Source organism: Saccostrea cucullata, unplaced genomic scaffold (genome assembly GCF_032062105.1).
Source record: "Saccostrea cucullata isolate Sc308-1 unplaced genomic scaffold, CSIRO_AGI_Scuc_v1 ctg1470, whole genome shotgun sequence".
NCBI classification, from domain to species: domain Eukaryota; kingdom Metazoa; phylum Mollusca; class Bivalvia; order Ostreida; family Ostreidae; genus Saccostrea; species Saccostrea cuccullata.
This window is the reverse complement of record NW_026920398.1, coordinates 37,966-63,014: the sequence shown is the minus strand read 5'-3', so window position 1 is coordinate 63,014 and position 25,049 is coordinate 37,966. Positions and strand designations below refer to the sequence as shown.

Sequence of the window (25,049 nt, the reverse complement as noted above, 5' to 3'; positions counted from 1 at the left end):
ATTTATTTTCATGAGTAAAACATGTTTAATTGTTGGTATCTGAAGAAAAGACTTTTCACATAGAATACACCGACGAAAAAATGAAATCCCTAGTGCTAGGTTAAAGGTTAATTTTTGTTAAAAGTGGGTATTACTTTAAGGTCAAGGTCAAAACTTCAAAATCATTTATGCCCTTTGGAAGATAGTGTCACAATGACATCATATGTGATGTATGAAAGTCATAGCTATAACTGATTGTTATAAAGTTATGGCCAAGGTTAAAGTGTTATATTTTTTTGTAAAAAAAAATGATCAAACTCCAAGGTCAAGATTACTTGGTAAATATTGCTTTTATCCAAAAGAAATATTTTATCATAAGACATACACAAATGCAAATTATTAATGCAATACGCAGTTATGATAAGGCTGTCCGAAGGCTTAAAATGTCTTAAAAATATACATTTTATTTTGAGCTAGGTTTTAAATTCAATATGTGATCCTTGTTTGAAATTGCAGTCAATTTGAGATATCAGTTTAATCAGGTCTTATAATATTTAGCATTTCTGTGATGTCAGGTGACTGTGTTGATCACGTGACGGGCATTTTTGATATTCTTAAATGCTGCACAAAAATCGATTCGGCACAAGTGCAAAACAAAATTATTGTGCAAAGTTTGTTACGTTGATAAATTCATTGGGATCCCTGGTAAATGAAAAGTGCTGTGGGCAGGTTTAATTTTTACTTCTTAAGAAAATATTTTACGATAAACTAAAATTACCAACATAAAAAGGGGTATTTTCCACTCTTTATCGCGATTTATACCAAAATGGATAAACTACATACGATACCCAAGCTAAATTCACTTAGGGGGCATACTTCTCTTTTAGATTTATGCAGAATAATAATTATCTTCAATTTATCCTTGTCTTTCACTTGTGCCAGTCAAATATAAACACGATTCATAAAAATTCTAACTCTGTCTACGGAAATGTAAGGGGAGCATTTCAAACATAATTTTTTGCTATTGCTTGAATATATTATTATTATTATTATTATTATTATTACTATTAATACCTGCATATCGGACAAGCAAAAGGAATAGAGATATTTAAATATCAATTGTTAAACATTATAACAGCACACACGAGCTTAAAAAACAACCCGTACTCTTGAATTAAACACAAGTCCCCATAATAAATCTACATGCCGTGTAATAATTATGACACTCTCCCCGTCATGTTAGCTCAAGTATGAAGTGACTTGACGTCATATTCTATTATGACGTCATATCTAAGTACTTCAGAAAAGTTAGTACAGTTTGAACAGTTTGATATTTTAAGGGCAGCCTTATCCTAGCTGCTTAGCCCAACCAACTCAGACGTTATGATCAAGGATAAAATTTTGGCGGATAAGCAGACGAAACAGTTAAACAGACAAACAGACTGTCAAACAGGGCAGAAAGAATATACGAAACTCCAGATCTTTAAATAAAATGGCATAAAAAGATAAATTAATTGAGTGTGCTAATAATAAGGAAAACGTAATTCCTGGTAAGTTTAAATTTCATAAAATGTGTATCTTTATCTAACTATAAGTATGCTTAAGGTTTATCCAACCTTACAGTTTAAATGGTTCAAAGTACGAAAACTGCATTTATTTTCTTTTAATATAGTTTAAATTTATGAATTATTGCAAAAAAAATGTATAGATCGCCATATTTTTTGGATAAGAGAATATATAAACACAAGTATATGTCAGCATAATAATTTGTACATTTTTTGGTTAATATTATGATAAAAATTATGTAAAAACTGGTTCAAATGTATAATTCTGATGCTGAAAGGTCCGATATTACTGCTACTTCTAAGATAGTTTTTAATTGTAAATAGGAGGGAAATCATTTAACATAAGAAGTACAATAAAGAAAATGCCTGAATGAAGATAGATGGCAGAGAAGGAATTATTGGCCTTACATGTATCAACATTTTTTAAAGAATGAATAATTGATTAAAAAAAGGAATCATCATTTTAAAATAACTTTTACTAACAATAGTTATCATTACACCTATTGAAAAGCAATCTTGTAAAAATATTATTCTACTTGGCATGAATTTAAATTAATTAAAAAAATTGTTGCAAAACCTATGACATCATAGGAGGATGGAAATACCTAAAGCAATAAAGCAATTCAATCAATTTGACATAATGAGCGGTAAAAAGTCCTAAAGGGGTTAAATGATTGACTAATTGACTAAGACCCTTTGATACATGTACCAAGAAGCAAATCTTTTAAAATACCTAAACCTATTAAAGATTGCAATAACGTATTTAATGTTTGGTTATCAAAAAATCAATCAGCAAATGAAAAAAAAGTATTTTGTTAGGGAAAAATATTTCTGTTTGTATCTAATTATCTGATATCCCCATGAAATCATCTTTAAAATGCCTTTTTCCACTACGATTGAGACGGAAAAACATCAAGACTGTGACTATTTTGACATCCTTGCATTCATCATTTCATTGATTGCTTCTCGAGTAACAACCATTCTTTCAAAGGGTTCTGTCCTCTTATTTTAGAGTGAATGAGTATCTGTTTTGGTCTTCATTTCTACGGTATTGTATGACCTAATTCTGCGTCAGTTTGAGCAAACAATTCTTTATTTAGTTCTACAAGCTTTTTTGTCATAATTGTACGTTCAGAGAAGGATATAGAGATAACGAACAGTATTCAACTTAAAGGAAGATACCTAATTCTGAAGGTCATTCAATGGAAGTCAGGTAAGGTTGTTTGTCGAGTTTTTTTTCGCGTCATTTTTCCTATCGTTTTCATTAATTTATCATCAACAGCATGGATTGATCAAAATTTGTTATCTCCAGTTTGGTTTTGAATATTTTAAATGTATATGACAGACAGATGTACATGTAGTTTCTTTAGATTATTTATTTTATATCTCTTAATCAAAGGCCCTGTTTTTAACTATGAAAAACGTTTTACAGTATAAATCAAAATATACAATTATTTTTGGACTTAAAGTTGTATCTTTCATATCAGAGGGCTTTTAAGATGAAACTGAAGTTTTTTTTTCCAATTTGAAGATTATCAAATTAAACAAGGGACCCATGGGCCACATCGCTCACCTGAGGACATTGGCTAGGAAATCAAGCAGAAATCACCTCAGTTTGGAGAAGTTTACATATATAGACTTCTAAACTACCAGCCCTCATTTCAACCAGTATGACTTTGTACTACCTGAGAAAGCCTCCATATCAATATGATTTAACATGGATTTTCTGTACCTGGGGAAAAAATTTCCTTGATATTTCTAGGCAAAACTTTGATCCTCAATTGTGTACCACCGTATCCAACCCCTTCTTCCCGTTCATGACTTGAACAAACTTCTGCTTATCATAGTTATAAACTTACCATACTTAGTCTATTTACTTAATACCCAGAAGTAGATCAGAGTAACAAAAAGAGAAAATGCACTTCCACTTTATAACCAGTTGTACACCTCACACTACTCAAGGAGTACACCTCACTTCAAAGGAACCACTGACCCTGGGACCACATATTTCAAAATTTTATAAAATTTTATCATAAAATGGTTGATTTATACCAAAGCCCAGATTTGAAAACATAAATTTATTTTCAGATTATGTACCCCCCCCCCCCCCCCGACCCAGGGGGCATAAAAATAACCATTTTGCTAGATTCACTTATCTTCTTCATAAATATATATACTTGGATCATGGGCATAAAACCCAGGAGAAAAGGAAAAGATTTTTAAAGAATTAATGTATTTTCACTTTATGATCAATAGAGCCCCGACCTAACACCAGAACCCCTGACACTGGGGCCATAAAAATTTTGGATTGTAATTTATATAACCCTGCCCTGGCACTATAACCCCTGATCCTGGGGCTGTGAATTTCACAATTTTCACAATTTTGGTAGAAGACTGAAAGATCATTACATTCAAGTTTGCCTGCTTGATGTCCAAGAAGAGGATTTTTAAAGATTGCAATAATTCTAATTGTTTTGGCTCCACCCCTCAGGCTCCAGGAGGGCGGGGGCCATAAAATTCAAAAGTTTTGTTCCCCTTACCAATAGATGATGTATACCAAATTTGGTTGAAATTGGTTCAGTGGTTGTAGAGAAGACGAACGAAAACAGATAGCAATAGGTCACCTGAGTTTTTCAAGTGACCTAAAAAGGGGAGAAACCCAAGACTGTTTCCCGTCAATGACATTCTAAAGTGAATTATTTCAAGCACAAAATCGCCATTTTTATGGTATTAAAATTATTTCAAATTCAAGAATATATAAAATTTATGTTAATTACTATTTTTTCTTTGATATTATAATAACCCATTTTTAAAACCCAAAATGGGGATAGTGATCTGCGAAAACAGATACTATATCATAGATTATATTCAAACTCCTTTTTACTTTTTGTCAAATTTAGGGTGCGTTTGCGGGAAAAAAAAACTTATGATGATGATATAACTTTATAAGTATATATCCTTGCAAATTTGAAACATAATCATTAGATCCCACTGGTTATATAATATAGGAAGGATAGACTTTGTGAGTTTTCGGTGAATTCTTAAATACATATATTCTATTGAGAAAAAATATATAGTTTATACATTTACCCTTTACATTCTTTTTATTGCAGAAAGCAGAAATGGAAATCCTTTATTGGCTCTTCATTGTATGTGTTCCTTTTTCTACAAAATGCAGTAAGTTAAGAATTATTAACCACATCTTATCATCAGTTTCGATTCCTAAGAAATAGAATGACAACGATAGAAGATAAACAATAGATCTATAAACCTGATTCATCGAATATTTAAAAGACGGCAAAAAATGAGACACACTACCTAATTTGCTCTTTTGAGAGATTCTTCCTGTATTTAATTCCGATCATGTATTGCAACCCTAAAAACACAAGGCCTCGGTCAGAATTCAGACGAAGGAAAATATACGCGTAGGCTAAAAAATCTTTTGGTTCTGTTCAGAATAATCATTTAGTAAGATTTTCCTTAGTACAAGAGAATCAGGACATGGAATCAATTTCATTTTTCTATATTTCTTTCCATGTAATCTCTATTTACTGTATAGACATTTTTTAAACGAGAAATTCTGTAGTGAAATGATTGTCTGTTTTTTCTTAAGGTAGACCTGATAAGTTGCAAATGAAGGAATGAGCTGACTTTATGCCATCTTCAAGCATACTTTATTTTAAGTTTTTTGAGCAGTAAAATATCATCGGGGTGATGCCGTCTGATTGGTTTTACATGTAGTTTCTGTTACGCTTTTCATTTGTACATCTTTCCAGTCGCACTGTGTAATGTTGAACCCGGACCCTATAAACCAAGGTGTTTTGTCGCAGTAGATACTGGGTATGAAAATGACTCCTCAATGCTCAATTGCACTGAGTGTCGAGTGCAGAACAAAGTTTGCAGCTCTCTACCTGCAAATGGTGGAGTGTACAGACGAGTGAAAAATTCTCGAGAGGGACGTTTAAAACATACAATAAATACATCAATAAAGCTTCTTTTTGGATCATAACAACATAGAAAATAGAGGAAATAATATAGAGAATTGAAACTGCCTGATGACATTGTTTGGCAATGATGAACCCTCTGCATTTTTTATAAATATGTGTGTGAATATTTCAGATAAGTCAATATCTGTTATATGATTTCAGAGGTTAACATTTCTCAGAATTCAGAAATTTTCTATAGAATTGGGGATATATTTAGCGGTTTCACTTTGGCTTCTCCAGTCACATACATACATGTAAACATTTAAAACAAAATAATTGCATATAAATTATTAACAGACAACAAGTTGATGATACAAGAATATCAGCACTGTCGTTCAAAATCATCATTTCGTAGATTCTATTGTTGATGCAATGACCTTGTCAGCAAAAAATAATTTATCATTGATTCAAAAGATTAAAGACATTTTTCATACTTAGTATTTGGCCATTGTTTACACACTGAATTGTCGACAGATTTTACCGTTATTTCCCTCTGAAGGAGCAGACAAAATGTGGGACTTGTCCTCCATGTTACTTGATCCCAGCTCTGAATTGTTGGGTGTCCCTGTTTGCCTTCCTCATATTATGTATTGATTTATGGACAGTTAAGCTTGAATAATAGATTTACTTTACCTTTTTTCTACTTTTTACTGCCTGAAAATCTTTGCTTGTTTACAGACTAAACAGAGCTTAGTAGTTCTATTACTTCTTTTCCTATAAATGTAATTTTAAGTACAAGTTTTCCTTACAAAGCTCTGATACCTACAATTTCGTGGTAACCATGAATCATTATTTTAAATCTCACATACAACACATGTACATGGGTCATAGTACAAGGGAAAAAACTTTGTGTTGAAAATCATAAAATTCTGAAAAATTTCACAAATCACCTCGATCTAAATGCCAATTTTTGCAATAGGTTTACACAGACCTGTACTTCAGAAACAAAAACAGAGACTAGAGGCCGATCATTTATTATTATTATTATTATTATTATTATTATTATTATTATTATTATTATTATTATTATTACTATAAATGGCTTTTCTTAAATATTAAATTATTTTGATATTTTATTGAATTTTATAATAATATTTTTATGGGTTTTAAAACTAGATTTAAAAAAAAACAAGAAAAAAATTCTACCTATAATTTGGAAAAAAAATAGCCATGCTATATACAATATTTTGAAAGCAAAGTTTTATTTACTCTAAATGGCAGCCAATGTAAGCTCTGAAAGACAAAAATTCTAACCCAACCACAGATCAAGTCTACATCGAGATCACAAAGACACTAAAAGATACTAGACAGTAAAACTTTTCTGACAAGCACTTCAAAATATAAACATGTAAATCATATTAACCGGAACATTGATATGTATTTAGCATTTGGTTGATGTTTCATTAGTTAAACTTGAAAGCCTCTTAGTTCCATTGAGATTCTTATGTTTCTATGTTTAAAATTACATGTCGATGTAGATTTTATCTAATGAAATCACATGCAATCGACTTAAATTTCCGTTCTACAAAACAGTCATAGCCTACTTCATCGTAAAAATTGTCATCTATAATTGCATAACATATTTGATATTTTTTGTACTAAGTTTGTATTATCGGCAGACGCGTCTATCATTAATATTTCCCTCTATTCACTTTAAGTTTTAAAACTGAAACTGAAACTTGAATGTTCCGTTGAAGGCATCTGATTATCAGCGTTTAATTTATGTTTCTTTACGATTGTGTCCTTCTATTCTAGAGCTTTTAGGCTCCTTGTCGAACACAATGTAAAATAAAAGTGACTTTTTGTCCCAAAAAAATGTCCAAAGTGCCTGAATAGGGAATACTGTCTTGTCATTTAAATCGCATTTCCTTTAACAAGTATAATTGTTTTTATATACTAATTTAAATGTCTAAATGGTTGACTTTAAACATTGACTTACATTGAATCTGATATACTATATTTAGACATGCAGAGGCACTTAAACAAAGGTTTCTGTACTGTATTTTTTAGTTGTGGATTTGCAAATAAACTTAAAATATCTGCATCAGAGTCTCTTCCTTCTTCTGTTACATCACACTAGAAATGAGATAATTTTCGTAAACTTAATGTACATATCGAAATACATTTAGTTAGTTGTGCTGGTAAATGTAACAATTACATGTGCCACTAATTATTCACCACTAATTAAGAGCATCATGATAATGAGACGGAAATAAAATTCGTTGTATTCTTAACTCTACTGATCATAGACCAGAAGAGCTTATGCGAAAGTTAGGCGTCCGTCGTCCGTCCGTCTGCCAGTCTGAAAACATTTTTCAATACAATCAAAATGGTACTCTTAATATAGTTTTGGTCTGATTTTGATATAGTTTGGCATGTAGGAACACTACACTGAGATATAAGCCTCTCTTTATTGTTGGTTATTCTTTAGATAAATGATGTTGCCGTGGTAACTTAAATTAATTAAAATAAAAAATCAAATGTTTCTTTTACAATTGTAATCTTTCTGCAATCTTCCACCGAAAGAGACTAAATCAATGATCATTATGCTATTTATTGCTGTTGCAAAGTTTCAAGTCTCACTGCTGCTTTTCTCTTCCTTTTGTTATAAGTACAATCCAGAAGAGCTACAGTCTCGACAGAGACCTCTAGTTTTTGTAATAAACTTGCTAAGGAATATTGCATTGTTCAAATGTATGTTTCTTTTTTAAATAAACCGTTTAAGATTTTTTACTTAACCATGACAACTCAGTTGGTTTCTTGACAAATTATTTAAGGTACATTGATACTCTGATAAGAGAGATAACTCTTAGTAACACAAATGTCTATTATTCCTTTATAAATTTATTAGGTTTAAGTGCCTTTTTTGTCAAATTTTGCCCCGCAAGCCATGCTATAATTGTTTGTATTTTATTCAGAATATACATTTCTTTTGGAAAATCATAAAAATTAAAGACAAATTTCATATGAGTGAGCAGAGGGTTTATGAACCTTAAAATACAACATCTATGTATAGTAGGGCTAAAGAGGGGTCAAATGGTATAAAAATCATAGGTATAGAGGAACAAAATATTCTCAAAAAAGGTTATTTTATACATGTACATGTCTTTAATCAAATCATTAAAAAGTTTAATAATTCATAATTAACATGTAAAATGTGATGTTTGAAGGACAGGTAACTCATACGTGAAAATTACAAACTAAGTGCCGATTTACGAGTTATCGTTAAAGGAATGTTATATAGGTTGCTCCAGTTTGTATTGTTAAGGATTCGTTTCATTGTTTTATACACAAAAAGTGATGACCGAGAGGAGAAATTCTTCACTCTACCTGAAATATTGGGATCAAACGAATGAGTGATAAACTATATTCAAAATGTTTACTCTCTTTGACGATTGTAACGAAGAAGAAAATATGTCATCCTTTTTCTGCGTGTATTATTGTGTTTCCTATATGTAGAGGAAATCAATGTTTTATGGTTGAATATGGAATTTATTTCACGATTAGGACAGGATTTTATTATATATTTTCACAAGTGTGAATATAGGCACTGCTGGCATTATTTTAATTTTCTGTATACACTTAACAGTTCACTACATATGTTCCTCATCACAATTTTTTGTCAACATTCAATATTAGCAAAATATTCAACAAAAAAAATTATCCGACAAAGTCCAATTGTGTTTTAATTAAATTCAAAATTTTCTGATTACGTAATCCTAGACATAAAAATAAATAAAGCCACAATATCGTTTTTAAATCAATCATTGAAAGTTAAAGTGGGAAAATGTCCTTTATAGAATAAAAAGTAACTGAAGATACATGTATGTGAGCATTATACATGTATCGTTCTTTTTATTCATGTTTATATTTAATACGAGAAGGTACATTACAAACTTATTTCTGATTTCTTTAGATGAGCCAGACCCCTGCTCTGATAAATTCTACCGTACCATTAGAGATCTACCAAAAAGAAGTCCATTGTTTACAATGAATGCTGCACCTCTTTGTGACAACTATCTTTCTTCAGGGTGGTATGGAGCAGAACATTATACCATGCCAACTTCTCCGCCTTCCCTTGGCACATGTGGTACTCTTTATCCCGTCTGGTTAAACGGTAAGTGTCGCAAAATAATGCATTTATTTAACAAATTTGTTAACATTCATTTTCATATTTGTTTTTTGTCTCCCGTGTCGCGCAGTGGTTAGAGCATCTGATCTAAAGTCGCAAAGTAAGGAGTCAAGCCTTACGTCGCGGGTTCGAATCCCACTTGGGACGTGGAGACAGGTCCTTTGAATTCGGCTGAGACCGTATAAACCGAGGTCTCCTGTCGCAGTAGGTGCCGGAACGAAAAAGATCTCTCCTTGCTCAATGGCCATGAGTGCCGAGTATAGGACAAAAAATTTGCAGCTCTCCACCGGCAAGTGGTGGCGTCTCCATATAAGTGAAAAAATCTCGAGAGGGACGTTAAACGATATACAATTAATCAATCAAATATGTTTTACTGGAAACATCTTGCAAAGCTTCGTCTGTTTCAAGAGTAATAAATACAATATATCAACTTTATTTTAAATTTCTATTAGACAGTTCTTTTATTTTTCTATTGTTTTCCTAATATATTTCTGAATTTAAAGGAATCATTATGAAATACAATACAGCACAATGAAGTGATAATATTTAGTTGGATACACGGCGGGTGTGCCCGGTTGGCAGGGGATGCTCACTCCTCCATGGCACCTGATCCCAACTTTGATGTTTTGGAGGCCCGTGTTTGCTCTGCTCCTATATTTTATTGTTGTTTGACTTTCGATCTTGAAGACTGTTCGTTATATCATATGTTTCATGCCAAAGGCAGCAATTAAGTAGTTTAATACGTACATATCCGATTAGGATAATTTACCCTCGTTTGCAGCAATCTATGATTTACTTATATATCAAACAAACTAGACAGTAGTTCCTTAATTATTTTATAGTGTAAATTAATATTTGAAGATCTATCAAATTCGCAAAGTAGCATATAAACAGAACATGATCCCTTCTATAAGAGCGAGAATGTAAAGGCGCAGGGAAAAGTACATAATAAAGCAGCAAAGTATTTGCATTGGGGTTAATATTCCAGAAGTTGAAGAATGTATACTTGGTTTTAGCTTTACAGTATGGAATCCTTTTTCTGAAATTTTCACGTAGTGATTTATTTTGCGAATGCAAAACGTATAAATTACTTTCTTAAAAAAAAATTCGGCTTTAGCAGAATCTCTTACATGTATTTCGAATTAAATAAGATACTGACTCAACCTCAATGAATGAAAACGGATATTGTTAATTAATAGAACATCAATTAAGAATACTTATTTGGAACATTTGGTTTAGAAATGGCACTTTTATTGAGATAGTAGAAAGCGTGTAATGAAGTTCGTATTTGTTTGAAATCAAAGATTATTTACATTACAATATACATGTACATTAAAAATGAAATATTCTCTTGCTAGTGCATTTTCTTTTCAAAATATATTGATGGCTTTAAAGGCATTCAAATCATAGGAGACAAATACAGAAGTTACCTATTTAAGGGCAAAAATGCGGAGGAAAGAAAACGCCAGTCTTTTTTGAAAGAGCTTCTTTGATTGATTGTTAGCATGTTTCATTTGAGAACTGATGGAATAAGTTTTCCTGAAAAACGAAAATAATAATGAACTGTAATCAAGCTGAAAAGTTATCAAAATAATAAAGGTGTAAAGCTAAGCAAACACTTTCCTCTGCAAACATTAAAAATGGGAACAGATATAGTGGTGGAGACTGTTCACAGCCGCCGTATACATCTTGTAATATTCGAGCATTCTGAGAAAAATAGGATGATAGTACATTGAAAGTAATGGCTAAACAATTTGTAAGAAAAATACCAGACAACATTCAATTGAATGATACACTGTATTTGTTGACAAGGTACTAGTTTCGACCATATTATTTACAAATAAAAATATTAACTTACACCGAGACTAATGATATTCTTGTTTCATTAACGTATTTGTTAATAGGTTAATAGCCAGTCAGATTAGCAATATGGAACACCAGGTAAACACCTGTTTAACATATGCACGAGTTGTTTTATTTTTATAAATATAATTTTAAAAAGTCATACATGTAAATTATACGTTCCAGCAAAATTTGTTGGTGGCATTAAAAGGGTGTTAGAATTATTGCGACGAGAATTGTTTTCTATTTAGTTTTTTTCCATCAAGGTAAACTACCAACTCCAGGAGAAATAAAAGAAATTCCAGCATGTAAAGTGGGTTTTAGAAGTAACTGCTCCGAGACTTATAACATCAAGGTGAAAAACTGCGAGACTTTCATCGTTTATCAACTGGGGCCGTTAGGTTTATGTGCTTCAGCTTATTGTTTTCGTAAGTTCTTAACTTTTAATGAATATTTCTTTAAAGTGAAAATAGAACAAAATTGAAAGATGGTATGTATGTGATCATACCTACCTGTATAGCTGTGAAAGTTTTCCATCATGCAAAATTTTAAAACCTTTGCTCAATGTCGTTATATTTCGCGGAATTTGTAGCAGTCACATTTACAAAACTTTTTGTATGGTTCTTTTAAATCTCGCATTCTGTAATTGAGCATAAAAAAGAATGCTTTGATAGATTTGTGAAGGGAATAAAATATAACCAGTATCCCTCTTTCCCAACTGAATTCTTACAAACAAATGAACGAATGTATTTATAAATTAAACAAACAATGTATACAGTATATATTATGTTTAATTGAACATAAGAGTCTTAAATTTTTAAGTGTGAAATCTTTTTATATATTTTTTTATTATATAAATATTGTATATATTTTTGGTATTTTGGAGAGGAGAGGATAATTTGATTAGTCATATTATCAATCTACCTAACAACTTACATGTAACTTACATATTTCTTATCCTTTAATAGTTTTTAAATTAAAAAGATTATTAAATATATTTAATGTAAAATATTTCGTTATTATAAATAATAAATGACTACGGTAAATTTTTTAAATGGTAGAAATGGTGCCCTTAGACTGCAGCCTCGGGCATAATTTTTAGCTTCAGGCTCAATAAATAATATATTACCCTCATTCATGTAACAATTCAGTATATGTAAAAGATATGTATTTTTATCTTTATTTTCGTTTTAGAATTGAGTAAAAAATGTAAGTATTTCATTTTTATTCATTATTCGGAATATGAATTAAAAAAAAAATGAAATTAATTTTTTAATAAGTGTTACATCGTAAGTATCAAACATTATCTTATATATGTAGGCGTAGATGCTGTCCCGTCAAATCTCCTTGTTTCCTACCACAGTGTATCCTGGGATGAAGATGTCCAGGGAACAATGACACAATACACACCAAGTTTCAATCTGAACTGTAACGTTACACCTCTACAGGACCGTACTTTATATTATGACATTTTTTGGTATGAGGGGAATGAAGCTATCTTTAACCAAACACTAGCATACGACTCACTTGACAAGGCCTTGCTCTCATCAAAACATATATCTAATAAACAGAAGAGGTCCGGGTCATTGGTAGGTAAAATTATTTTAACTTTTATTTTTTTATATATTTCTTTACTTACATGTAGCACGGTTTATTCAATTCAATTTTTTTTCTATTCTCTCTCTAACTTGTTTTATACATCATCATTGTTTTGTTTTCAGATTTCTTGCCTTGTTGGAGCGAAATATAAGGAAGATGGAATCGCATGTAGAACTAAGAGTAGTCCGTCATTCTTTGCTGGTATAAGGGTAACATTTTCCATGCAAAGATGATTGTGAATGTGATATCTTTATTTTGAAAATACTTATTTCTTATCAGTTATATTTTAAGATACCTTTTTTTCCATTATTTTGAATTTGAATACGTTCAGATGTGGACTACTGTATATTCTTTTTAATTTTTCGCAATTACTTATTATCGAGAATATTCTGTTCAGCGTCAAATCGCGTGAAAAACAATTTCATCGCCATAAAAATAAAGGCGAGTGATTTAATTTCGCGTTTGGAGCTTCTTGCGAAATTACGTGATAATTAATTCCACGCATAAAATAAGGAATCGATAGTAATCACATCTGTTAAGAATAAATAACAGAAACTCCTTTTTTCAGAAATATTTGTCATATTTATACATTCCATATTTTAACATGAATTTTAATTGCAAGGTAATGTAGGACACGTTCAAGATTTTGTCACGTGTTAAGAAATAGCTACAAACAATTGTACAGAAAAACATTTAAATCAACAACAGGTTGCATACCTAACTAAGCCCAAAAATGCAATTTCTTTAAATTTAGGTTTTTATTACTTATGTCATTTCAAATCAAAATCAATCAAAAATACATGAATAAAACAATCCAGATATCTCATTTTCTGCATCATATTTTTCGTTAAATATTCAGAAAATACATTTATTCTTTCCAAAAGCTATTTTGTATGTTCTTTCATTTCACATAAAAAAATCCTTTGAAAATTCAGTTATTGCAAAATAGACATTGTAAAATTGCAACATTCTTCAATTTTGAGGAAAATGGGTGAATTTGAGCATATTCAGCTAATAGTCAAAATTTGAAAATGAATAGATAATAGTTAAATATAATATGATAATTTTAATTTACTTTTAATTTTGACAACAGGTTTTAACAACAAATCTTACAATAGAGAGAGGCGGCACTGCAGATGTTCAGTTGCTACTTACCGTACCTTTTGCTGAAATAATCACGGTCTTGAACAAAAATAGTGTGTCTCCTCCTGGTTGTTTGGACATTGGTCTTGCACGTGCAAGTGGCGACTTAGCTTCCTGCAGAAGTAAAGACAGACAACAGTGTGGTATTGCAATAAAATCATACTCGTATGAAGAGCGTGAAAAGTATTCCACTGATGCCTGGAAAAATATCCACATCATGAAAATTTATAAAACGAACGATCTAGACGTTAAAACCGTAAATGAGCAAGTGACATTGCGACTTGAGACTGGGAATGCCAATAGGAAAACAAACAGGCTATTTGATGGAATATTTTTGCAAGATATTCAGGCGAGTGAATGTGGTCTTCTATATTTAATTTTTATCTACATCATGTTTTTTATCTTGTTAGATTGTGATTTTTACCTTATGTTTCCTGAAAGACCCTGTTTCTTAGATAACGAAAATAAAAGTCAATTCTTTTTCAATATAAAAAAAACATTGGAAATATCATGGCATCTTAAATATTCCATGGACATGACTTGACACTTTAGATTGTTTTAATAGATATATCATGGACCTCAGTGGTAGATTTAGACAAATAAATTTAATCCCCCTTTACTCCAGGGAAGTGAAATTTTTCATTGCTAAGAAAACAATTCTAGATCTTATAAAATACGAATATCTTCTAGTTTCCACTTCCTGTTAATTGCAATCTCACAGAGGTAGAAACACTTTCTACAAAATTTTGCAATTAGACCTAATTAAGGTGCAGATGTAGATACATGTACATCCCCCACCCCAAAGACTTTCATCTGTATATCCACATGAAAACCATCAAATAACTGTTATCCCCTTGCCCTTTGAACCAAACCAATGAAAATTATTTTACTGGGAACTTGTGCATTTGCATTTGTTGGACAGTGAAAGACCTGATGTTAACATCACAGAAGACAGTGCAAGAAACATCTACATGTATGACAAAAAGAAAACAAAATAATAAAAGGTTATAACAAAACATTTTATTGACTTTGTTCCCGGGTAAAATGTGTTTGTCGACCATCGAACCAAACTACCTGCCTTCGTTCTATCAACCTCAGGCAGACAGTTTGGTTCTTGGGTCTGACAAAACGCAATTTGCCCTTGAACTCGGTCAATATATACGTATAATATTTAACGATAACAACAATGTTAGGCCAAATAAAGAGATTTTGGTGGGCATGGAAATTATATAATTGAAAATCAATAGATAAAATTTCCCTTTTTGTCTATTGAAAATATTTAACATTTAAATATATACATCTAGGTATACATAAAGGAACCTGATCCTGTATGGAAAGAGAAACACTGTGGATCATATACTGATCCCCATATGCTGACGTTTGATGGATAGTAAGTATCTTATTTTAAGCTCGGCATGACGTTTACTTTTCATAGTAAAAATTATCATTGTTTGATTTAAATTCTGATTTTTTTTCAGTAAGTATGAGTGTCAAGAAGAAGGCACGTTTATTTTGTATAATAACAGAAAATTTAATCAAGAGGTAAATTTCATTTTAAAAAAAAGATATGGATAGTTTAAGTCTCATGAGTATTAAAATTGCTTAAAGAATAAAAATATGTATTTGTTATACCTTTGAAAGATTGTGCCTAAACAAATCTGTATAAAACAAAATCTAACATTTCCAATGTTTTACTTGGCGAGCATAAAAAAAAAATTATGTTTGACCGCTGGGTGAAATGTCGGACCTGCCGACGAGATGCTGGACGGCTTACTTCACACAATGGGCGGAACTTGTGCATTTACATTCGTTGGACAGTGAAAGACCCGATGCTAACATCACAAAAGACAGTGCAAGATACTTCTACATGTATGTCAAAAAGAAAAAAAATAATGAAAGGTATAACAAAACATTTTTTATTGACTGTGTTCCCAGGTAAAATGCGTTTGTCGACCATCGAACCAAATTTTCTGCCTCACGGCCTCAGGCAGACAGTTTGGTTCTTGGGTCTGACAAAACGCACGTTGCCCTTGAACTCGGTCAATATATACGTATAATATTTAACGATAACAACAATGTTAGACCAGATAAAGAATTAGCGCTTCTATTACATTTCTTCAGATGTTTTACAATCCTAAACAGTTCAAACATCGACAAGTATTTTTTAAGGTACAAGTGAAACATCATAGGTGTCATGCCCGTTACTCATATCCAAGATGCACATGCGCTGTAGCTGCAAGATCTGGACGGGATATCTTCACTGTAAACATCTGTTACGGCACAATTTATCAATTTTCCTCTCTGTGATGATAGAGCCTTTAAAGTTATAAGGAAGAATGACAAGTACTACCAGGTATTCATGTAATGTCAAGTAAATTAGATATTAATATTTCGACAAATCTTGAATATTTATAGATTAAAGCTAAAAAGTTTCGTACTAAGGTATTGAATGATTTTTGTTTTTGCTATTTTATTTATTATTTGTTTATGCTTTTATTTCCTTGAAAAGTCATCTTTGTTGTAGGTTCTATTTCCAACTGGGACTCTAGTGGAAATTTTGATTGTGGCTTGGCCTTATAACAATGTCTTTCAAATTAATGTCAAGATATTCCCCTCGCCTCCAGACGTTGGCAATACTAATGGTTTATGTGGTGTTTTGGATGGTGCACAACAAAATGATCTAACAAGGAGAGATGGAAATGTTGATAACCCTCAGAATTTTCGATACCACTCACCACCGCGTGCATTCTTTAGATCCTGGCGGTAAGCAAGCGAACATCATTGTTTAGTTTGACTGGTTTATAAATTGATCTTAACACTTATTTACTGTAAAATAACATATTTTCGTGGGCTCAAATTTTCGTGGTTTGAGGGAAAACTCTTGGTCCGTGAGGATATGATTTCTTTGATGAAGAATTGTTGAGTAATTATGTATGTATCACTTTATATTTTGTGGGGGACATAAATTCGTGGGTCTATCCACATCTCGAAAACAAAAAAGTTAACCCCCCTCCCAATCAAAATTTGTGATTGCACTGTATATTGATTCTCTCTTTTGATAACTTGAATAAACCTGAAATTTTTCGCCTGAAAAATGGTGTTTATTTAAAAAAATAGTATTTATTCATCATAAATATATACTAGGGATGTCAACGAATATTCGAGCACACGACTATTGTTCGATCATACCGACTATCGACTTAAATGTTTTTAGTCTGTTTTTCGTTAAAAATTGTGTGTTTCATCAAAGTAATTTTGAATTTAAGGTAATAAACTTAGATTTGCCCATTTCCTTTATTTACAGATCAATATTTTTATATGTAAAATAAGGGTATGGTATAACCGTTAAAAAAGCAGATTGGGAAAGAAAATCAAACATGTCATTTTCATATGATTGTCTACCTCTTACTGTTTTAAATGGAAGATTTAAACTAAGATCTGGCGTGACACAACTATATTCAGAAAGAATTCTAATTAAATAGCTATCACAAAATTGTAAATACATGTCAATTGGGGTCAGTTATGAGAGTTATTAAACTGTTTTTTTCTGATAGTAATTTCATACAATCATTGATTCTTTGCACCAAATTTCATAATTAAAATTTATCCCAAACTCTCGCTCTCTCTTTGTTTTTATCAGAAACATGCTTTAATTCTTTACCTGTGAAAGATCACTGACGGGCACGTAAAAATTAAATGGCTACAATTCTGGGGTACATATGGATAAAATGTGCAGCTAATATATTAATTTTGAAATTTAATTCATTGTATACATATTAATGTACATGCAGTTTTTATTGTGCTACGTACGTATTTACGATTCAGAAATTCGTTTTATAATGGTAAAAACATAGATTAAATATTGTAAACTAGTTTATAAAAGACAAACAGTGAAAATGATATGAAAAAATAATTAAAATTAAACGAATATTCGACTACCGTTCGACTAAAGCATTCGACTATTTGACTAAGCTGTCCTAGTAAAATTGACATCCCTAATATATACTTACATTTTTATCATTTGTCATTTTTTTCTGAAATTGGTATATAAGAATGAAACATATGGAGATAACGGACAGTATTCAAGACCAAATGTTCATAAAATAATACAAAACAGGAGTAAAGCAAACACGGACCTCCAAACCATCAGAGGTGAGATCAGGTGCCATGGAGGAGTAAGCATCCCCTGCCATTTGCTCCTTTTCATGACCGGAAAATAACGGGAAAATCCGTCGTCAATTCAGTGTATAAATAATGGCCCAACAATTAGTATGAAATACGTCTGTCAACATTTGACTCAATGATAAATTGAATTTGCTGACAAGGTCAATGTGTATGTTTCGACCATAGAACTTACGAAATGATGAATTTAAAGGAGACAGCTGAAACTCTTGTTTCATCAACTTGTTTATCAATTATTTTCTTCGTTGTAGAAATTGTTTATCTCCATATGTTTCATTTAGAATTCAATACTGTTAAGAGTACAGATTATGTATATATGTATTTTCGACAATATGTGACAAAAAGTACAAAATGCAAAGTACAAAGCTGCACATGATATACTTAGTGAAAGTTTAATCCACTTACGCAATGTATTATCTATGCTTACAGAATACTTGCCAGTGAGGATTTGTTCAGCCATAGCAATATCAAGACCACAAAATTCAAATTTGTGTCGGATACCCTCACTAAAGCTTGCACTTGTGAAGTAAAGGAAGGAATAGTCAAATATTGTGGTGTTTATGAAAGGACGGAATCTAGGATTGATTGTAGTTATGGTACAGTTGAAAATTGTAAATTCAAAAGAGGGAATCCATTTGAGTGCTCGGTATACCCTGACGGGTCCAAAAGAAAGAAACGAGATTTGTCGCATCTCACAAAATCATGGAAATTCCTGCCACAGATGAAAACCAAATTTACCTCTGGGTAATGGTGTTATCTCTTTAGTAATTTTGAATAATACGTTTTTGGTATCTCTGATTAAATTTATTTTATCAATTTTAGGCAAGGAACAAAAGACAAATCTACGATGTTAGAACAGAGAAAGAAGCTGAAGATATTTGCATCAAAGCTTTTGAGGAAACGGACACGATTGCTACCTGTCGACAATATGATCCTGGTATAAGTAATACTGCTGTTCACAACTGCATTTCGGATGTGATGGTACATATTTATATTATTTGAACTTTATTTGGGTGTTATTGTATCAAACAAAATTATGATTAAAGTAAAAATGTATCAAACAAAATTATGATTAAAGTAAAAATGAAGAATATTGCTGTCATTCAAAAAATAACTTCATAATATTAGTTGAACTAAAAAATATATATATTTGAAATGTATGTATTTTTCTCGGGCAGACCTCGCATGTTCTTAATTTGCATTTTCTGAAATAATTAATTCTAATTTCTTTTCTAAATTATGTTTGCATAAAAAAGCATAGGACATCGACGTCATGATTATGAATCTATATACGAATTGCATTGGAAACAGATATTTCATATATTTCATAGTTAAATAAAAAAAAATACGGATACAAGTACAGATACATATATTGCCCTCTGTTTCAATTTTGCGGCAAATTTAAAAAAAAAGTTGCAATGTTTGTTTTCTTTTAAAGATGACGGGTGACAATAACATAACAAAGATTCACATAGAAGCAGCTCTAGAGCAATGTTCCAGTCTTGTTCTGTTCAATTCGACCTTTCAGGAAGAGAGACCTGACGTAACACACATTATTGAATCACTTTGTCCAAATAACTGTAGTGGGAATGGTGAATGTCATGAAGGTAATATGTGTTTTAAATGATCAGGGTGGTAGGGATGGGAGAATCTTGATCAGTTATTGGAATCTGGTGTAATGGGTGGTATTTTTGTAGTTAATCGAGTACATATAGTGACCAATCAGTGTTCTTAACAAGCAATTATAATTTAATATGTAAAAAACTACATAATTAGAGTTATCTTTTTTGAAATACTGGTATTACTGAGTATCAGTTTACATTAAAAAAGGAGATATATTAAAATATATAATATTTCACTATAAAGATATAATAAAAATTACCTACCTATGCATTTAGTTTGCTTTTAAGTGTGTGATATATTTGTTTATATTGAAAAAAGTAAGAGGGGGCTCCATTCAAAGTTTGAAAACATTTTTGTTTAATGTTATCATTTTGTGTAATGAAAGCCAAGTGCATATGCATTTTTTCTTCATACTTATTAAAAAATACACTAAAAATGTCCACTCGCGATAGAATTAAATAGATACCATTATGCAGGGGCATTGTAGATTAAATTTTATAATTGTAATGTTAAATAATATTTTAACATAAACGTTATTTTTCAAGTTAAAAAACTAGGTCATGACCCATTTTCCATGCTAATGACCCCTGGGTAATTTTCTGAAAATATATGTACTTCTTTTGTTTTACATCATGGTATACAGAAAGAGAACATAAACAAAATAAAACAAGGAACAAAACTTTCTAGTCAATGAAATCAAGTATAAATTGATCTTTTTTGTAAAAAAAAAATATATATAGTACTAAACAAAACTAATTGAACAATAAACTTAGTATTTTCCCAGTCAAAATATCTTCAGCCAATTTAAAATTCAAAATGACAGAAATTATATTTTATGACATCTACACCCTCGATAGCTTCATGTAACTTTTAGTACACTAATGTGTTCTTTTTCTTTTAATTGTTGGAATTTAATGATCAAAATGGTTGAAATATTTTTGTTTGAATACTTTTTAATAAAAATATATATTTGTTGTAAAATATGCTTTTTATTCACCGAGCTATTTGTGTGCTTAAGAAAATCAAACATGTCATTTTCATATGATTGTCTACCTCTTACTGTTTTAAATGGAAGATTTAAACTAAGATCTGGCGTGACACAACTATATTCAGAAAGAATTCTAATCAAATAGCTATCACAAAATTGTAAATACATGTCAATTGGGGTCAGTTATGAGAGTTATTAAACTGTTTTTTTCTGATAGTAATTTCATACAATCATTGATTCTTTGCACCAAATTTCATAATTAAAATTTATCCCAAACTCTCGCTCTCTCTTTGTTTTTATCAGAAACATGCTTTAATTCTTTACCTGTGAAAGATCACTGACGGGCACATAAAAATTAATTGGCTTCAATTCTGGGGTACATGTGGATAAAATGTGCAGCTAATATATTAATTTTGAAATTTAATTCATTGTATACATATTGATGTACATGCAGTTTTTATTGTGCTACGTACGTATTTACGATTCAGAAATTCGTTTTATAATGGTAAAAACATATATTAGATATTGTAAACTAGTTTATAAAAGACAAACAGTGAAAATGATATGAAAAAATAATTAAAATTAAACGAATATTCGACTACCGTTCGACTAAAGCATTCGACTATTTGACTAAGCTATCCGAGTAAAATTGACATCCCCAATATATACTTACATTTTTTTCATTTGTCATTTTTTTCTGAAATTGGTATATAAGAATGAAACATATGGAGATAACGGACAGTATTCAAGACCAAATGTTCATAAAATAATACAAAACAGGAGTAAAGCAAACACGGACCTCCAAACCATCAGAGGTGAGATCAGGTGCCATGGAGGAGTGAGCATCCCCTGCCGGTCACACCCGTGTGCTCCTTGACATGGAAATAACGGGAAAATCCGTCGTCAATTCAGTGTATAGATAATGGACCAACAATTAGTATGAAATACGTCTGTCAACATTTGACTCAATGATAAATTGAATTTGCTGACAAGGTCAATGTGTATGTTTCGACCATAGAACTTACGAAATGATGAATTTAAAGGAGACAGCTGAAACTCTTGTTTCATCAACTTGTTTATCAATTATTTTCTTCGTTGTAGAAATTGTTTATCTCCATATGTTTCATTTAGAATTCAATACTGTTAAGAGTACAGATTATGTATATATGTATTTTCGACAATATGTGACAAAAAGTACAAAATGCAAAGTACAAAGCTGCACATGATATACTTAGTGAAAGTTTAATCCACTTACGCAATGTATTATCTATGCTTACAGAATACTTGCCAGTGAGGATTTGTTCAGCCATAGCAATATCAAGACCACAAAATTCAAATCTGTGTCGGATACCCTCACTAAAGCTTGCACTTGTGAAGTAAAGGAAGGAAAAGTCAAATATTGTGGTGTTTATGAAAGGACGGAATCTAGGATTGATTGTAGTTATGGTACAGTTGAAAATTGTAAATTCAAAAGAGGGAATCCATTTGAGTGCTCGGTATACCCTGACGGGTCCAAAAGAAAGAAACGAGATTTGTCGCATCTCACAAAAATCATGGAAATTCCTGTTACAAATGAAAACCAAATTTACCTCTGGGTACATGTAATGATGTTATCTCTTTAGTAATTTTGAATAATACCTTTTTGGAAACCTTTATTAGATTTATTTTATCAATTTTAGACAAGGAGCAAAAGACAAATTTACGATGTTAGAACAGAGAAAGAAGCAGAAGATATTTGCATCAAAGCTTTTGAGGAAACGGATTCGATTGCTACCTGTAGACAATATGATCCTGATATAAGCAATACTGCTGTTCACAACTGCATTTCGGATGTGATGGTACATATTTATATTATTTGAACTTTATTTGGGTGTTATTGTATCAAACAAAATTATGATTAAAGTAAAAATGTATCAAACAAAATTATGATTAAAGTAAAAATTAAGAATATTGCTGTCATGCAAATAATAACTTCATAATATTAGTTGAACCAAAAAAATATATATATATTTGAAATGCATGTATTTTTCTCGGGCAGACCTCGCATGTTCTTAATTTGCATTTTCTAAAATAATTAATTCTCATTTCTTTTCTAGATTATGTTTGCATAAAAAAGCATAGGACATCGACGTCATGATTATTAATCTATATACGCATTGGAAACAGATATTTCATAGTTAAATAAAAAAAAATACGGATACAAGTACAGATACATATATTGCCCTCTGTTTCAATTTTGCGGCAAATTTAAAAAAAAAGTTGCAATGTTTGTTTTCTTTTAAAGATGACGGGTGACAATAACATAACAAAGATTCACATAGAAGCAGCTCTAGAGCAATGTTCCAGTCTTGTTCTGTTCAATTCGACCTTTCAGGAAGAGAGACCTGACGTAACACACATTATTGAATCACTTTGTCCAAATAACTGTAGTGGGAATGGTGAATGTCATGAAGGTAATATGTGTTTTAAATGATCAGGGTGGTAGGGATGGGAGAATCTTGATCAGTTATTGGAATCTGGTGTAATGGGTGGTATTTTTGTAGTTAATCGAGTACATATAGTGACCAATCAGTGTTCTTAACAAGCAATTATAATTTAATATGTAAAAAACTACATAATTAGAATTATCTTTTTTGAAATACTGGTATTACTGAGTATCAGTTTACATTAAAAAAGGAGATATATTAAAATATATAATATTTCACTATAAAGATATAATAAAAATTACCTACCTATGCATTTAGTTTGCTTTTAAGTGTGTGATATATTTGTTTATATTGAAAAAAGTAAGAGGGGGCTCCATTCAAAGTTTGAAAACATTTTTGTTTAATGTTATCATTTTGTGTAATGAAAGCCAAGTGCATATGCATTTTTTCTTCATACTTATTAAAAAATACACTAAAAATGTCCACTCGCGATAGAATTAAATAGATACCATTATGCAGGGGCATTGTAGATTAAATTTTATAATTGTAATGTTAAATAATATTTTAACATAAACGTTATTTTTCAAGTTAAAAAACTAGGTCATGACCCATTTTCCATGCTAATGACCCCTGGGTAATTTTCTGAAAATATATGTACTTCTTTTGTTTTACATCATGGTATACAGAAAGAGAACATAAACAAAATAAAACAAGGAACAAAACTTTCTAGTCAATGAAATCAAGTATAAATTGATCTTTTTTGTAAAAAAAAAATATATATAGTACTAAACAAAACTAATTGAACAATAAACTTAGTATTTTCCCAGTCAAAATATCTTCAGCCAATTTAAAATTCAAAATGACAGAAATTATATTTTATGACATCTACACCCTCGATAGCTTCATGTAACTTTTAGTACACTAATGTGTTCTTTTCCTTTTAATTGTTGGAATTTAATGATCAAAATGGTTGAAATATTTTTGTTTGAATACTTTTTAATAAAAATATATATTTGTTGTAAAATATGCTTTTTATTCACCGAGCTATTTGTGAGCTCTAAATTCCTACCAAGCTTCGGGAATATAAGCACAGAATTCGATTGATATAAAAAAGCATCATTTAACAACAGACAATGGAAATCCTATATTGAAGAATTTATATTTTATATAAAAGATACGTACGGGTCACTTTTTTGTTTTTATAAAACATGTAAAAAATATGTCATTTTCAGGAAATTGCACATGTGAAGAAAACTTTGCCGGAAGTGATTGTTCTTTTGATTTACTTGGACCTCCGAGTATAAAGCACATCTCAGACTTTGGTTTCTGTGACAAGTCGTACGAAGAATGCGATGAAATAACTTTGTATAGAGAACTGTTTTTAGAAAAGATGAATACATATTGCTACATTACAAGAAGAACGGTAGTAAATATTCTAAGCCAATTTTAACCAATTCACATAGAAATATGTACATTTGTATGTCAGTCTGTCTATCTGTCTCAATAAATTTAACCTTGGTCATCACAGTCATACATATTGAATGAGAACAGAATGTCAGCATATTCATGCACACTCTATCAATG

The 25,049-nt window shown here is 31.0% G+C and overlaps 2 protein-coding genes across 2 annotated transcripts in view; one reads left to right on the top strand and one right to left on the bottom strand.

Annotated features, from left to right (window-relative positions):
* Positions 1-25,049, bottom strand: part of LOC134248353 (uncharacterized) — a 96,296-nt gene that overhangs the window by 36,900 nt on the left and 34,347 nt on the right. The window lies entirely within an intron of this gene.
* The window catches only part of LOC134248249 (von Willebrand factor D and EGF domain-containing protein-like), a 38,224-nt gene that overhangs the window by 475 nt on the left and 12,700 nt on the right, over positions 1-25,049 (top strand). The window contains 16 exon segments of the mRNA XM_062730661.1: positions 4,658-4,721; positions 9,447-9,647; positions 11,771-11,932; positions 12,699-12,713; positions 12,825-13,093; positions 13,226-13,312; positions 14,197-14,595; positions 15,551-15,636; positions 15,725-15,788; positions 16,416-16,519; positions 16,521-16,599; positions 16,771-17,009; positions 22,319-22,634; positions 22,719-22,877; positions 23,324-23,492; positions 24,698-24,888. Of these exon segments, the coding sequence (XP_062586645.1) occupies positions 4,667-4,721; positions 9,447-9,647; positions 11,771-11,932; positions 12,699-12,713; positions 12,825-13,093; positions 13,226-13,312; positions 14,197-14,595; positions 15,551-15,636; positions 15,725-15,788; positions 16,416-16,519; positions 16,521-16,599; positions 16,771-17,009; positions 22,319-22,634; positions 22,719-22,877; positions 23,324-23,492; positions 24,698-24,888 (2,595 nt within the window). The 5' untranslated portion in view covers positions 4,658-4,666.